Source organism: Blennius ocellaris, assembly GCF_963422515.1.
Source record: "Blennius ocellaris genome assembly, chromosome: 4".
NCBI lineage: Eukaryota > Metazoa > Chordata > Actinopteri > Blenniiformes > Blenniidae > Blennius > Blennius ocellaris.
In genome coordinates this window covers 5808346-5825532 of record NC_137653.1, presented here as the reverse complement: position 1 = coordinate 5825532, position 17187 = coordinate 5808346, and the positions used below count along the sequence as shown (strand labels likewise).

General features: G+C 40.3%; 1 protein-coding gene across 2 annotated transcripts in view; it reads left to right on the top strand.

The window, feature by feature from the left end:
* ephb2b (eph receptor B2b) overlaps positions 1 to 17187 on the top strand; it is a gene marked incomplete at its 5' end in the record, with an annotated part of 133458 nt that overhangs the window by 99762 nt on the left and 16509 nt on the right. For both annotated transcript variants that reach the window (XM_080494933.1, XM_080494932.1), the window contains 2 exons: positions 14209 to 14333; positions 15644 to 15806. In XM_080494933.1, coding sequence (XP_080351059.1) covers positions 14209 to 14333; positions 15644 to 15806 — 288 coding nt within the window. The remainder of the gene's footprint in view (positions 1 to 14208; positions 14334 to 15643; positions 15807 to 17187) is intronic.

Sequence of the window (17187 nt, the reverse complement as noted above, 5' to 3'; positions counted from 1 at the left end):
GGGCCACAAGCTGGAGCGCTCTATGAATGAAGACAATAAATGAGTTAATTTAAAATGAGTGGCATAAAAGCATGTCTTTTTTTTTTTCGTGCGGTTGGATGGCTGCCTCCTCGGATATGACTTGTTGGTGTGAAAGGTGGAAGGGGAGGGGAGAACGGGAGCAAAACTTCTCGCTCTCCATACCCAATCAAGCGCCCACCACACTCTATTACCCACAGAGCTTATCCTCCCACTCCGTAGGTGGTTGGCGACGGTTCCTCTCTGATAAAGGAAGTGATTGCCCTGGAAAGTGTGGCGCTTGATTACACACTGTAATGCCACACAAAAGCAAATGCCGTGCTGAATGGCGTTTGAGCTCCTTTTATGAGCATATGACTAATTCTCCAAAACTTGTATTGTGTGCAGCACGCAGAAGCCTTGAAAATGTGCCAATGAGCCCTTTTTACAATAATGAGTCACTCTTAAGCCATCGACTGCAGCTTTGCTCTGTCCATAAAATGTTCCTGTTATGTTACATTTAATGAAAAGTAGGGAGGGAGACGGCAATTTGGATATTGGGATGTTTAATGTTAAGGATTGCTGGATTTTCAGGTGTAACAGTAATTTTAATGTGTGTGAGAAGTGAATTTGTTGGTGAAACGCCAGTGTACACACGATGACATTGATTCTTCACATTGTAGTGAATCATATATCCGCAGTTCAGTATTATTGCAAATAAAATCAATTAGAGAATAGAAGGCAGTGTCAAAAGCACCAAGGACAAAAATTAATTGGAAACTTTTTCTTGTGTATTCAAGGTCTAATGCAGCTTATTCCTCTTTGCTGTTGAGCTTTTCATTCATACAAAAAGCCTGAAAAACATCTACATTCATAGGCTGCATTGCTGGACTGTGATTTTCTTTCTTTTGTAAGAACTGTAGTTTCTTTCATGCCGAAAATACTTATTGGAGCAAATCTGTATTAATCCACCCCTTGTAATAGTCCACAACAAATGTGCTTTTATTTGCCATAAGTTATAGTTGTCGGTATAATAAATTCTACAGGTCTCAGTCTGAAGAAAAAAAGGTATATATTGTTAACAGCTATTTAAAAAAGCATGTCCTGCTGCAAGCACAGGAACTATTGAGTTACTTCCAAATGTCTCTCCAACTGCAGCAACACTAACGTACATTTTAGACAACATTTTTACCTCAAATGCTGAAGATCGTTCAGGATCTTGAGACCCAGGTCCTCATTTGGAAAATCTATATCAATTCCTGCACAGCTGTCCATTCATCTTCTGTAAACAGTTTCAGGAGTGCAGCTTGAGCCCGTCGCAGCTCACGATGAGCGATTGGTGGGATACGTTCTGGACAGATTGCCAGTCTATCACAGAGCTAACACAAATAGACAGAAGCACTTGTGGTTCAATTACAGTCACTCATAACCAAACAAACATGTCTTTGGAGTGCTGGAGGAGGCCGTAAAGAACCGAAGATTCAAACATGGAGCCGTCTTTCTGTGAGGTGAGAGTACTAACCACTGTGACACCATGCTGCCCCAGTTAGGGCTCCATGCTTCACATAAGTGAACCAAGACTTGTATTTTTATAGGCACTACCAGCAGGAGAGGACTGAGAGGTAAAATAGACTCTAACCATGTGCACATTTAGTTCTGCAGCAAAAAGGTATCCGCGTTCTGCATTGCATTTAGGATTCTTTATTTATATATATATATATATATATATATATATATATATATATATATATATATATATATATATATATATATATATATATATTACTGTTGTGCAAAAGGAAGTTTAAGTCAAGGTAATTTATCAAGTTGTACAAATAGACAAAGGCCCAGTGTGTTTGTTGATTCATCATCCTTTGTTGTGGTGATGATGTTTATTTTTAAAAAATGTTCTTTTTCTTTATTATTATTAGCTCTGGCTGAGAAGATTATCTACTCAGCCAACATGTATGCTTCATTACTGATGACTGATCAAACACTCGGGTCAGGAGAGGAAAGGTGAGATGCAGCGGTGTGCAATATTAAGTGTTGTATATTGTGATGTTATAGAAACCTTCAATCTGTTGTTCAGGGGCAAATATCATCTGTTGTGTTCATGAGGCGGTAGCACAGCTTCAGTATTTCACCAATGTATTGCATAAATAAATGAAAATATTGTGGTTTTAGATCTAGATTGTGTTGTATTCTGCTCCTATTTACATTGGATTTGAGTTAAAATGTCGCGTTAAATACCTCAAAATAAAAATACCTGAATATATTTATATATTAATATTTGTGCCTGGACATGTGAAATCTTGTTACCAGTTAATATGCTTAACTACTTTTTCATGTTTTATTGCTCCCCTTCGCCACTTGGCCTGAAGTCATCAATGCATCAACTGCAGCCGTGGCTGGAATCACACGGACACTGTGAAGTTTAATCAAACATTTCTGACAGCTGAGTCGCACGATGTGATTTGGCTCTAATAGACCTCACAGGGCTATCCTGCCATTTTATCTTCACGCAGCCAGACACACGTGGCAGCATTGACGGGTCGTAGACGCAATCAAGAGCACCACGGACGTATAAAAATGAATCCACGTATTGTGCTCACACGCACGCAAGGGTTTTGATTTCATGTCCGCTCATGCAAGCCTGTGTTTAAGCTGTCAGTCAACGTTTGAAATGCATTTGTTCCGTTTCAAGGTGGCGGGAGTGGAAATTCTAGTCATCGCTGTGTGTCGTTCATGATTTTATGACACCATTGTGTATTTATTTTGTCTCGACAAGACTGTTTGCTTAAATTGTGAGGGCACAAACAAATAAGCGCAGTTGCCAGATATTTTCTGGTTTTACTTTAGAGCGGCATCTTCATTGATGCACACAATAGCATACATGGATGATGGCTTGCAGTATGATGTGAGAGAACGGTGCACTGCACAGCTGATGAATCAGATCTCTATGTATGCGGTGTGCATCAGATTCTTGACTCGTTGAGTGTATTGGATTCCAGAGGACATATTTGTTTAGGCATTTCATTACCTCAAGGTGAGCTGCCGCGGCCACGATCGAGAAACACAGGGTCTGAATCGGTTTTCTTATCAGTTGAACTGGTTGATTGTGGAAGTGAACCACATTACTCAGAGAGAGTGTGGCGTTGGCAGCCTTTTTTCATATGGTGCAGAGAAGATTTATGGCTTAATTATTGTCCAAATTGCCCTCGGTCCAATGTTACCAGGCTACCAGGGACTTTGCTGCTCCACTGGGCCATGGTGTGAAAAGCACTGGTACCCAGCCAGGTGGGTCTGCCAGAACGTGTCAGTGCACCAGAGAGCTAAATGTGGCCACGACACTGTTGACTCAAGGACGGTGTCAAAAGGACAGATTCTCATTGGTCTGCTGGTGAAACAATGCCTCTTTAACATTGGCTTTTCCAGTTGATCTGTTTTCTTTGCAAAGGAATTAAGATTTTTTTTTTTCCCTCTGTGGTCCTCTAAGGTGAAAAGAAACTACAAGAGATGGATATGGTGGAAATAATTAGAATAAAGTTTTGATTTTTTTTATTTCCTTTTTATTTTGTTTTCCATGCAACATTGCGTCTTTATGCAGGCATATGCTCCCTGATTAACAAACCACAACATATGCCTGAAATGAATTTCAGCTGCCTTATGAAATAGATTAACTGGCACGTTAAAGACGCCTGTGGGCAAGAGATGAATGGAACCTACGTTGAGAAAATGAGTATTTACAGTGGAGCAGCAATAACACCTCGGTTGGGTCTGGCGCATTATCATCAGGCCTCAGCTCTGAATACATAAGCAGCAGAGATTCAGGCTGAAAGATAATAAGTCTGATCGACAGAGAGTCAGGCGGGGACCACCAGTACACAACGGCGTGCCGTGTGACAGTGACAGAAGGTGTGAAGAAGGCCACATATGGTGGGTGCCAGTGTAGGTCAGCCTGGCAGACAGACAGGAGGTCCCAGCATGCACCTGGAGCTCAGCGCTGACGGAGCCTTGAGAAGAGGCACCTCTGGTCGTCGGCCAGCCAGGCGGCCACACACACACACTCTCCACTCATCGTGGGCTGTTGATCGCGAGCAACCTGTTTACAGAAACACAGAATCGAACACCGCGGAGGGAGATAAAGAGAGAGTGAGATAAGCTGAGTGATAAAGGGTGTGGTGAGCCTGACAGTGGGGTTTATCAGATGACTTTATATAACCTATGCATACGATATGAATTTAATTATGACTCCTCAGAAGAGAATTAGCAGATGGACTGTCACAATTTGTTAACTAATTGATCGTGTTCATAAATCATTAAGTGGCGCTGTGATCTCTTCCTCCTTTTACACAGATCTCAGCCTTCTGGATGAGATCTGCGGGTTCACATATACATTACAAAACAACTAAACCAGAGCATATTTAGTTGCATGTTAATTGTCTATTTGCATTTTCAGCCAGCTGGTTACATTTATTCTAAAATCTAAAATCTACATTTTTGCTGTTTTCAAAAACAAACAGTTTATCAAGAAGAAGAAAGGAAAGTTACATGCTGGAAGATTTTAAAATGCCTATTAACCTGGAACCATACATAAACATTATATATATAAATGGTTCTGCATACTTTATGGACAAGATCCTTTTTTACAAATGTTGCTTTTCCAATTAAAAAGGGGAGTTTTTCCTTTCCACAGTCGCTTATGCTTGCTGATGTGGGATTGTTGGATTTTCTCTGTAAAAGTGCCTTTAAGTGACTGGGTTTTATTTGGCACTATGTAAATAAAGTTGCATAATTATGATAAAATAATAACTTTAATATTAAGTAATTTTACAAAAAAGCCACAACAGCTAAAAAAAAAATATCTGACATTGATTTAACAAAACTTCAACATCTAATAACATAATACAAATATGACTATACTATACTATACTATACTATACTAATATGAATAGAGAATAGTAGAGGGGAAACGACTGAAATGATTTCTAAAGCTGATCACATGAGAATGAAACATGAAATTGATGTATAATTGATTAAAAAAACAAACAAAAAAAGCAAAGACAGAGGACTCTACTCTTTAAAAGTGCATCTCATTTTCCAGGCTATTATATTTCCATATAAATGGTTAAATATACAAATACTGAAGTCAAGCATTGCTTTTTTTAATTTGACCAAGAGTTTTTTTTTTTTAAGAGTGTGAGCCAGAGAGGAGGAGTGGAAAATACACATCGCCTGCATAGGAATCTGGGTTAAAAGGCCATGATCTTTTGGTCCAGTGAGCTGTAAAAGGGAACATAATGTGAAATGTACAATTAAATATTGTTGAGTGCATTAATTTTATATGGAGAGGCTTAAATAATTGACCTGACTTTAATGCTGTAATTTATTTACTCTTTACAAGCATGACGACAGTGGTAATTAATAAAACATAATAAATTAAGGTTATGAAGCAAAAAGGGATCATGACCTGATCAAAAAGTTTTCGGATTCATTATTTTGTCTATAAACTTTATGAAGTTAACTTTGCCAATTACGCAAATGGATGTCTGTGATAAACACAATGCTCTCTCGTCTCCATATTATTACTCACCTTTGTTGTGTTTGCCCAACAAATCTGAAAATCCCCTTAACGTATACATTAACTATTCCTTTGAAGGCTGCTGCGAAACAGAGTTGTCATTGTCTGAGCGACTGTCTTGCCACCGTCTGGAATTTCTGGTTTGACCGAGACAAGCTGCCCCCCACCCCACCCACACACACACACACACACTCCGACTCAGATGTCACTAATACCTCTCATTTTTTAATGTAGCCTTTATTCGCTCGTCTTACCCATCATGCGATCTGCATCCACCATCATCCCCCTTGGAGGTTTTATGTGTAAATTGGGGTCAGGAACTTTATAAGCAGAGATGATCTTTTATAATCCTTGCCATTGTGGGCCATTCATTCCAGCACAGATAAGATGACTTCCACGTTAAACCGAACGCCATCGCTGCCCAGTGAAACAGAGCCTGAGTGGACGCAGTGTGGTCTGTGTTATTTACACATCGAGCTGATGTCAGAAAAGTGCTGAACTGAACTCCTTCCAACGTGAGCAAAAAGCAGAAATCAGGACATTGCTTATATTTTTCTTTTAAACAAGTGGCACTTGTGCATTCTCAAGAGGTCTCAGAACTCGGAGGATCCAACGAGCACGGCTTCTCAAGTGTTTTTTGTTTGTTTGGTTTTTTGCTCATTTTGTTGTCGAGACTGGTGAATGTATTCTCTGAGTCCCAATCTTTTTTTTTTTTTTTGCAAAACCAACTAATGCACGAAGACATTATTTGCACTGATGTGAAATACCAGAGTTTTTCCGACACCAAGTAAAACGTTAGTTAGTACCACTCAACTTTGTTCACAATCTTATCTTTCGCCAACATAAGTCTTAAAATGTCTTGCAAACACAGACCATTCTCTCTTTCGTTTTTCTGATTCCACATATTTCACAAGTCGCATTGCTGCACTTTTCAGGGTGGAAAAAGCTCCACACATCACTGGTTTTCCAACATACCGTCCTCGACAGGCATCTCAGGATCTGACCCGGTGATCTGGGAGCGCAGCTGCTGTTCGTGTTACAGTGATAGGCGGAAGAAAAAGTAGCTCAGCTCAAAACGAATAGGTCTGATACTTCAGTTAACAAATTATCTTCTCTTGTGAGAAAAAAAACAAGAAAATATTCCCAGACAGATATATATGCTTTATCTGAAGAAGGAAATCTATATCTCTTTTTCAGTCGGTATTATTATTTCACTCCACAACAGATCAGCAGACTGAAGCCCACGCTGGTCTTTTTGAACCTTGCAGACTATAGACACGCATTCTGTGGTCTGGGAAGTTTTTTCTTCCTGCAGTTTGAAAGTTGTTTGAAAGCAGAAAGCAGCCTGCTGATTAAACACAGTCCAATTCTCCCTCGAGCTGCGAGATACAAAACCTTCACTCCACATCCGCAGTGGCAGAGAGCTCAAACATGGTCTCTCCTGGCTAAATTGGCCCGGCGAGACTACAAGACCACAGTAGATCTGTGGAGTGGAAACTGGAGTGTAGAAATTCATCTAAAGAGTTTATAACATTTCAAAGAGCTCTTTTGGTCCAGATTGATGATTTTTTTTGGGGGGGGCGTGTGTGTTTGAGACAAAGGTCTAATCATTTGGTTCAACTGAGGGAGTGTTTTTGATCGTGGTTTGGCAACATTTAGATGATCATAACTCAAGCTGACCACTGATAAAGACTGTAGCAGTACAATCGCTATCACAGGTTTCACAATTTGATATGTCCCAATATACTGCAATGCTGTCCACAGGAAAATGCATGGCTTTTTTTAAATTACATTTTTGGAGAATTCATAATTTAAAAGTTAAGTACAACTACAGACATATTGTTTTGGTATCACAGCAGTGAGATCTGCTTCTTTTTTCTAAATCTAACTTGAACTAAAGTGAAGCGTATTGCATACATACACAAAGGTTAAAAAAATGTTTTAAGCAATTCAGCCACATTTTTTGTGTTTTTTTTCCTTTATTAGAAATGCACATTTTCACAATAAAAAAATGCTGGCTTTTTTTTTCTCCAAATAATGGCATGTTCAGCAAATATAAATAATACTCTAGGCAAGTAACCTGTGTTTTTGCACTTTCTTAAAATCTAAAGACAAAATAAAGTGAGCCTGAAATATTTCTGCAACTATAGGCTTTTTCTAAACAAGAGCTTCTGAAACAAAGTCATTAAATGTTAATCAAACCTGCATTAAAACAAACATGAAATAGGTCAAAATAAGGGTGTTTTGGTCCGATCTTCACTACACTTCTCTAGAAATGAACTGCCCTTATAAATGTAATTAAAGTGATTCCCCGTTCAGCTGCTAGGTGGCAGTGTTTCACACACTGTGACGGTAACCTCAGTATTATTAGCATATCAGGCTAACAAGCAAACACGGGCTCAGAAAACACACAACGAGAAGGATGAAGACAACAATGAAAGTTCAAGACCCAAACTGTTGTTCTGGAGATGGAAACACACTGGCCCAACACAATATTGCAATACCTCAGTGTATATTTTGGTGTTTTATTTCACCCTTCATTGCGAACGGCTTTTTTTTTTTTTGCTGAATATTCGTAAAATACAAGAGTAAAAACACAATATCATCTTGGTGTTATTCTCTTTGTTGTTTTTTTGACTGTCCATTATTAAGAGACAGAGACGATAATTCACTACTGCAGTTCTTCTTGATACATACTGAGTGCCTCCGTCTTGTTTCGCATTGTTGTCTCCACACATTTTAATCTGGGCTCTGTTTCCACCCAGATCTCCAGATTTGCCAGCTTGACTGAACCTCGGCAAGTAACTCGTCAAAACCCCCGAAGTGCCTATTTTAGAATTAGCTTATGGCGTGTGTTTGAGCGTATCACACTCCCCAGTGTTTTCCAGTGCAGATGGTTTAAAGCTTGATGAACTGAAATCTCACTTTTGTAAGTTTTTACTCCGCTGGAAAATCTTTATAGATGTAAAAACCCACAATCCTTTGCAGCTGGGGAAATGGGGGGCAGAATGCCAGCATGCTAAAAAGTACATGCAAAATGTGGGGCTCTCTCTTTAAGACATCTCGATGTGCTGCTCATAAATGGACGGCAGTCAGAGAGTGGAGCTCCGGCGGCCTGTTTTTGGAGACTGCCTGGTAGAGGACCAGCTGCTTCAGGCCCATTGGGAGAGATTGCTCTGCGGGGAAACTGATTTTTACAATGAAAAGGAAAAGGGATTTACAAGCCCTGACCTGTTCTCGCTACCTCCCCCACCTTCTCCAAATCATAGCATGGCTCTCTGTACCAGAACGTCTAATCAAATCAGAGCCACATGGTTGCAGACACAGTGAGATGTTAAAAAAAAAAAAAAAAAAAAAAAAAAGATGCAGATAAAAGGCCTCAAGCATTTACTTTCTTGGAAGCATGTGATTCATGCACCGGCAAATGTTAGAGATTTTTCACCTTTTTTTTCGCTACGCACATTTCTGTCAGGACTGATGGAGGAGCAAAACGAAAAGCAGAAAATCATCTGGTGGTGTTGTATGTCAGCTGCTCCTACAAACATGTCTGTATGTGAAATGCACCGTGGATCCCGACGCACCGCATGACCTTCTTTTTTTTTTTTTGCAGGCTTTAAGTTTTACTTTTTTAACATGTGCGCCCCTGAAAGGTGCACCGTTTCTGTTCACCCACAGTGGTCTCACTTCATGAACCTCACTTAATGAAGTGCCCGTCATGTTCATAAGCAGCTCTTATTAAAGCAACCAAGCTATAGAAATAGTGGCCTCCAAAGCAAGGACACGCTCAGAGAGACAGTGGGGAAAAAAAAGAAAGAAAAGGTCCCACCGAAAGAGTGCAGTATTATTCTAAAAGATCCCAGAGAAAATAAATTAATTGAATGGATGAATGCCTCGCGTCTGTAATGATGTTAGCAGAAGCGCGCCCCATTAAATTGACTTTGATTTAAATGAGTGGGAATACCCTTGTAAACTCCATCTTTAATTGATTAGGGGAGTCACTAGGTGTTCAAACATGACAACATTAGAGATGTGGAGCAAAACAGAGCCTTTTGTGTTCTGTGTTGTTGGGCCAAGGCCAGAGTGTCATGGTAGAATAGACTCCAAAGCACCGTCTTTCATATCAGATCCCGGGCTGAGTAATAATGTGGGGTCTGAAACCCAATTCTCTGACAACAGCTGGGGCCTCCCATCTTCTCTCAATTAAGCAATGTGATACCCCTCCTCCTCCTCCCAGACCCCGACATTCTTCATTATTCGATTGGATGGTTAATATCACAAATGCAGGTAACTCTGTGTGATTTGAGGATAAAACATCATCGTCAAAGTAGTATAAGATTCTTCAAACTTACCGGTATACATTTTAAATGTTGTTTTACCTTAGGCTTTCTTGTATCCAGAGTTTGTTGTGCTTTGAATAAATGTTACTGTGAATTGTTTTTTTTTATCACTTGTTGGACAAAATAATCTTAAGAGATCATACAAAACGCAAAATAAATCTGTGTTATAATGTAAGTAAACGTCCTAATCGGTTCTGTATTAAAACATATTACTAACTGTTTGGAATTGATAAGGCGTTAAAAAATACTTCTTTTTTTTTTTGCTCTTGAAGGCATGTTAAGTCTTTTTGCAACTGCCACACCTGCCGCTACACAACTTTTTACCTGAAAATCCAGTTATAAAATGTGTTTTTATAGAAATTGATCTTTTTTTTTTTTTTTTTTCTTCGACTTATTGCTTTTATCCTGATTTGCTCTCAGAAGCTGCACAGGAGAGAAAAATGTACACATCCTCCTCTGGTATCCTCACAAATCTCACCGTGCTCATGACTCGGTCCGCTCTGTCACTCCTCTGTGGTATATATGAAACTCGTAAAATACTCCAGTGACTTTCCACCATTTATCTTACCAACTCAGCCATCTAATTTAATTATATGAACTGACAAACCTTGTCCTTGCCCCCTCCACATTCATTATTCAGTTTGTTATTTCAAAGTTAAAGCAAATAGTTGATTTAAAAAGATATATAGTTCAAGTTTAAAAAGAATTTAAATGCTTATTTTATGTTACGATATATTACCATGCATCTTTTGAAATGCATGGTAGTAAATAGCAATTTAATAGTGTTGGAATTTAAATATATTTACTATAACCCTGTCATTACTCATCACTTATATTATTTAATTCTACTTTGTCCACCAGTAAGTACGTATATCATATGTGTTTCGGATTGAAGTAGAATCATACAATTTTTTTGTTTTGTTTTTGAGACTAAAATAATCTCTTGTGCTCCTCTCCAAAAGTACTTTTCGATCCAGCCTTCAAATATAAATACATGGAAATTACAAACTATACTGTTGCCCGTAGTATTCATTACCATAATCATAATAATCTGATCAGAAGTTGGCTTTTGTTTACCGGTCAAATGTGGATTTGAAAATATGTATGTAATATATGCTTGTAAGTTAAGTCATGTACGAAAAACTTCTGCACTGAAAAGATTATCCTCATACTGATGTTTTTAATATTGAAGACTAAAAGAATATATCATGTCGTTCTCTGCTGTCACTCCTCTGTGGTATATGGGAAAGTCATAAAATACTCCTGTTCCTTTCCACCATTTATCTTTCCAATTCAGCCATCTAATTTAATTACATGAACTTACAAACCCTGTCTTTGCCATTATAGCTGCTTCATTAGTTTTAGGAACATGAATAGAGCATCCACTGAGGAAATCTCTTAAGATATAACTGTCCCGCGAAAGAACAGCTCGCCCACTTTGTGAAAATTGATCCTACTTGACATTGGGTTGGCTTGCTTAAAGAGGAGGGAAAGTTTAAAAAAAATTTGTGTGTGCGTGTTTTTAATTTCTAATTGTTTTTAATGGGGTACGATCCGCATGATTCACAAATAATTACTGGAACAACAAAGAAAGTGAGTTGAAACAACTGCAACATGTATTTAGTGGCACAGCCGGGTGACTGATGTTGACACACCGGAGACCAAGTATTTACTCAACCCCGTTAAATTATAGAATCAGTTGTGGGGGGAAAGAATCTAGGTACATTTGAAGATTTGCAGTACAATGGAGACTTGTAGATTTGGAGTACATAAATTAGATGTACGAAAATGGTTTTCATATGTGGATCAGTGCTGTAGGCCTTGCTGCAGTGAAGCGCCGCCTTGGCATACCACTGCATTCCTCGGTCAATTGGTGGAACGTCAGTTTTGCCTGAAGTGCATGCACCGAATTGACTCGAAACACACAGCACAGCTGGATTTTGATTCAAAGTGTATTTTTTTTTTTGTTTTCCCTACATGCCTAATGTTTCAACACTTCATGCTTTGTCCTCGGTGTTTACCTCAAACAGTCATGTCTTCCTTTAATTTAATCTGGGCTTGTTTTGAGTTACACCACCCCTTATCGGTTTCTTGGGTCCAGACATGGCGACTGCCACTCTGGCTGTCTGGAAGTCGTCCTTTAGCAGAAGAAAACCTCTGTGTTCTCCTCCAACAGCTTTTCATGTTGGCATGTGTCCATCCTCTGTACATGAATACATGAGCAGCCTTTGTTTCTCGGTGCTGGTATCGGGTTACTAGGCATGGCTCTGCCGTGTGTTTAATGGTAATGCTATGCAGGAAAAGGCCATGTGGCAGTCTTGAATATATGCACATCCGTAATGGGATACTCGTGAGTTCCCCTTAGAGTAACTGTTTGCCTTATTAAGCTGTCGTCTTGTGACTGCAAACAAACTGGCGAGTACTTTGAGATGGAGGAGATTCCTGAGACTGGTGTCCTGACGGGATACGGTATGCATTACTGTACCTCCGGCTGTAAGATACGAGCGCGATGCGTGTGCATCGCAGAGTCACAGGCCATCGTGTGGAAGTGCTTTGCTCAGATGAAATACAGAGCCACTATCTGTTATCTCCTGGCAGCAGCTCATGGGGACATAATCGGCCTCTTGACCGTCGCTGTTTATGTGAGACGTCATAATTTGTTGCTTCTGTTTGGTCAGAGGACACGCAGAACTTGGCTGATAAACTGATGAGGATGAGAAAGGTGATAAAAGGCACTTTTTTTTGTATCATTGCTTTAGAAGTGCTGTGGCTGAGTACGCATCCATATTTTCTCCCCTACACTACTATAAGCAACGATGGCATCTACGTGATACCCGATTCAAAGCATTTCTTCATGTGTTGAGTAATAAGTCACAAAGTCGAAGTGGAAACCACACACATGCAGCCTCACAGTCTTAGATTATAGAGGCGTGGCAGTTGTAAGTTTTCCAGTCAGTGGGTTTTCCGTAGAGAACGCGTGCCGCTAGAAAGACTTCAGACTTTATTGGTGGGACTCTGTGTGTGTGTGTGTGTGTGTGTGCGTGTGTGCGTGTAACACATGGGCCTGTAGGGGATGAGCGTGGGGTTTGCTCTCCATAAATCTTGGCCAGCTCCCCTCCTTCTCTGACACCTCAACACACCCTAACCCTTTCACGCACACGCACTGAGAGGCTCACACACTGAGGCCTGCAGGCCTTGCCAGGCTTTCCAGACAGAGCTTTTTATCCTCAGCTTCTCTTAGCTTTACACTGACCCTGAACTAATCTTAATGGTTGTTGGACAACTTGAGGTGCCCTCCCCCCCCCCTTTGACCTGGCAATATTTTAGGTCAGCGGTCTCTGTAAGACTATAGCAGACCACCCATGTAGTAATGAGTAATTCAGTTTATTCCTGAGGCTTGTGTTTATTTTAAAAATATGTAAAATGTGTGATTTAAATCTGCAGCAAAATACACATTATTCTTTTTGGGATTTCATTTTTTTTTTTTTTTTTTTTTTAATTCTTAATAGCCTACAATATATCTGTCAAACAGATCATGAAAAATTTGAAATCACAATTATGACAAGCCATTACTTTTAGGGCAATGTTCTTTCTTCCTAACTTTAATTGTGATTATTACCAAAAAGTAAATCCCCCACTTTATAACCCAATAACTTTGCCTCACAAGTTAAATTTTAAGTCTTATTGCAATCATTCACAGATGTTTTCAAATTTCAGAGTTGGCGACATTGCTCGAAGAGGTTTAGCAGACATGAGATTCATAGCATGAAAAAAACCTCAACAGTTGGCCTAATATGCTGTCAACTGCAAGGACGTACGCATGGACTTAATAAAGTTCTGAAGTGGAGGGTAGGAACAGTACAAAAGACACGCTGTGTAGTGTTAATGTGGCTCTGTTTGTGCGGCTGACACGTTGTGCTTTCCTCATGTAATACATGGTGGTCCTGTGTTCTTCAAGTGATTTATTTGCCAAAGATAGTCTGTTATCAGCAGTGTGACAAGTGTAAATTAATCCTATTAAAAGTCACAGTTGATTCTGGGAAGTCCCAGGAGGCGGCTGGTGTGGTTTAGCCGGTGTTGCGACTTGCCAAATTGTAATGCACGCCGAGCCACGAAGCCCTCAGACAAGGGACTGCAGTATATTATATGGATTTTTATGGCATTACACCTTTGCGGAAGCCAGTGTTTGCCTGCGAGATTAAAGATGCTGTAAAATTCTCTCGGCACCGCTTGAAAGCCAGTGGTTGATTGATTTGCTCCGTACTTAACATGCTGCTTTTGTCTCCCTCACAGCTCCATCCACTGTATCTATAATGCATCAGGTCAGTCGCACTGTGGACAGCATCACCCTCTCCTGGTCCCAGCCGGATCAGCCTAATGGAGTCATCCTGGACTATGAGCTGCAGTATTACGAAAAGGTACAGTTCACTGCATGGTCCATTTAAACACGCCATCCCGTTGTCGCCTTAATATCAAGCTAAATAGGTCACTACTTTGTGCAGTTCCGGGTTCATCCACACACTTTCATCAGTCGCAATACTGAAACGGGAAATCGTTTTGGCCAATAGATACACACTGGGGGAGTCACGTGGTGTGGTTTTACATTTGAAACTGAGAATGCCTCATGCTCGTTTGTGCTGCAGCAGATCCGACGAGGCATGTAGACGCTGCTTCTGAACACTGCTTGGAACCTCTGCCCATTCTCTTTCAATTATAATCACGGTCAGTCAGTGGGAAAGGAAACCACGCTCGACCCTGCAGCAGGGCCACTGGGGATTGATGCGCACAGACTTGTGGTTGAAACAATGGTCCGCTGACTGCTTTAAAAATAGTTTGTAAGGGGAAAGCTCCGCCAAATCTGCATACTTTCTCACAAGAAACACTTGCACAAATGCACTCTGATTCAGGCAGCGGTAATAACTTAAATATGGATGGTTGCAGATATAACGACGCACACGTGCACGTATACGCAGCATTTGTCAGGCTTTCATCCACATGCTGAGCTATTCCATTTTCGAGCATAATTCCTTTTTCCTGACACTGCTGGAGAGAGCTGTCAAAACAATTGTCCTGGCCCCTGCTGCGGCTCAGAAGTGCGCACTGAGCAGCGTGTTGACGGGAGCAGCTAAAAAAGAGTCTCAGGCTCCGCTCTCAAACCTGTCAGCATTCTCAAGTGGAGGAGTGCGGAAATCCAGCTCTGATCACCAGAAGGCGCGGCTCAGACTGGCCGCCTGACCTGGAACTGCCACTGAATTTACCTTGTCAAGTGTACCTGCTGGATGTTTGGCACTTTCAGTCACACTACCTCGTGAACATTTTCCTTTTGGGGGAGCAAATTATTCATATTGGTTCAGTTGACATTACTTGCAACAAATGTTTCTTAAATAGGTGTGAGACACTTATTTAATGATTTTTTCATCTTATATACAGTATGCTTTAAACTTAGTATCTTGAAGTAACTCTGTATGATGTATTCTCTTAGAAATAAAAGGAAAAAATTACCTCCTACTGCAAAGACCAAAACCGTTCTTGAATTCCTTTTGGGAGTTCAAGGAGTGGGAGTGCATTGCTTAGTGATACTGTTTAATCATTTGTACCCTCCTGACTCTTACTTTGACATAACCTGTAATTTATTCATGTGGCATTTCATAATTGTTAGCCTTTGCAGCTGGACTGTAATTACTAATGTGCCTGGGCTCAACGTGTTGTTTTTTTTTGTTCCTCCCAGGACCAATCGGAGTACAACTCCTCCGTCGTCAGGAGCCAAACCAACACGGTGGTCATCCGCGGCCTCAAGCCAGGGAGCATCTACGTGTTCCAGGTCCGGGCGCGCACCGTGGCCGGGTTTGGACGCTTCAGTGGCAAACTGTACTTCCAGACCATGACTGAGGGTGAGAATTCAGGCTGTGTTCACCAGAGCTCACCGAGCTGTTATCACCTCTCATGCGTGGCCCGTCGACACGCTGGAGTGTGAATTCAGACAGCTGCAGGGATGAGAAAGAAGCATGTTGTGGAATAAACATTAATGCACAATATCACATAATATGTCCTCATGATTTTTGTCAGTATTAGGAAAAATCTAACTCGTGAATTTTTTTATTTTTTTTTTATTTTTATTTTATCAAACCTGAAATCTAACAAGCATCAGCAAATTAATGCACAATTACTGCCAAAACACAAGCAATGAAATCAAATTAACATGTGGAAACAGGGTTTGCGGTCTTTCTTAGAGATACACCTAGAGTGCTCCAGAGAAGAGCGATTGGAAATATTGATCTAGGTGATTGCTTGATTCCCGCAGCCGTGTTCGGTCCCCATTATATTCCCATCATTCAGAAGTAACTGGTCATGTTTACAAGCTATCTAGTTCTTTTCAAGTGTTTAATCTACAAATATTGCCCCTTTGAAATGATCCCAGCTTGCCACAAATTGACCTAAGTCATTTTCTGACGTTAATGTTTTTGAATCAGCGATGTGGTCATAGGTAAAAGTCAGCGAAAAGCTAAATAAATACATCCTGAAATGATAGCTGCTTGAAAAATCGATACGCTACACTCAACTTCATGTTTATCTTTCAATCTACTTTACCACTTGATCCAACTTAAGATTGTGGGAGGCTGGAGCCGAAGGCAGGGTACACCCTGAACCGCAAAGTTTATTTATTACACAAACCTCCCATTCAAAGAAACTTGTCTTGGCAAAAAGGGCTTTTTTGCTGTTTTTTTTTTTTTTTTTGTTTCATTTTTGCCACGAGTCAACAATGAGGCCAACATCATCTTATCTTTGCCGTTTAACAGAAGTGGGAGAAGATGGAACGTTCAGTAGACATCAGTGAAGTAGGTTGATGTCAGAGACAGGCCTGGGTTTTCCCCCCCTCTGAACATCTTATTTCCTTCAGCCTGCAGTGCCCAGGGCCATCATTAGCCTGAACTCTCATACAAACATCCTTGATGCTGCCACACGCACAGATCTCAGCGCTGAAGATATGTGAGACTGACTCATAACTGTAAATATAGTGTGAAGGGAGCATTACACAAGCCTTAACTGTTTTCTCTTATTCCCTGTTGTGTTCCATGCCACAAGGAGACTCTGATTAATTTAGTTGAACGTGAACAATGCTCTTTTTTTTTGGGGAAGTTCACAGGACTGGAAATGCTTCAGGTGTTTGAAAGTGAGGAGGAAAAGGATAATTAAGGCTTGTTGAGTGAGGAAAAACTGCTCATCGTATGTGTTTAACTTGTAGTTTTGAAAATAACTATGTTTAAAACATAT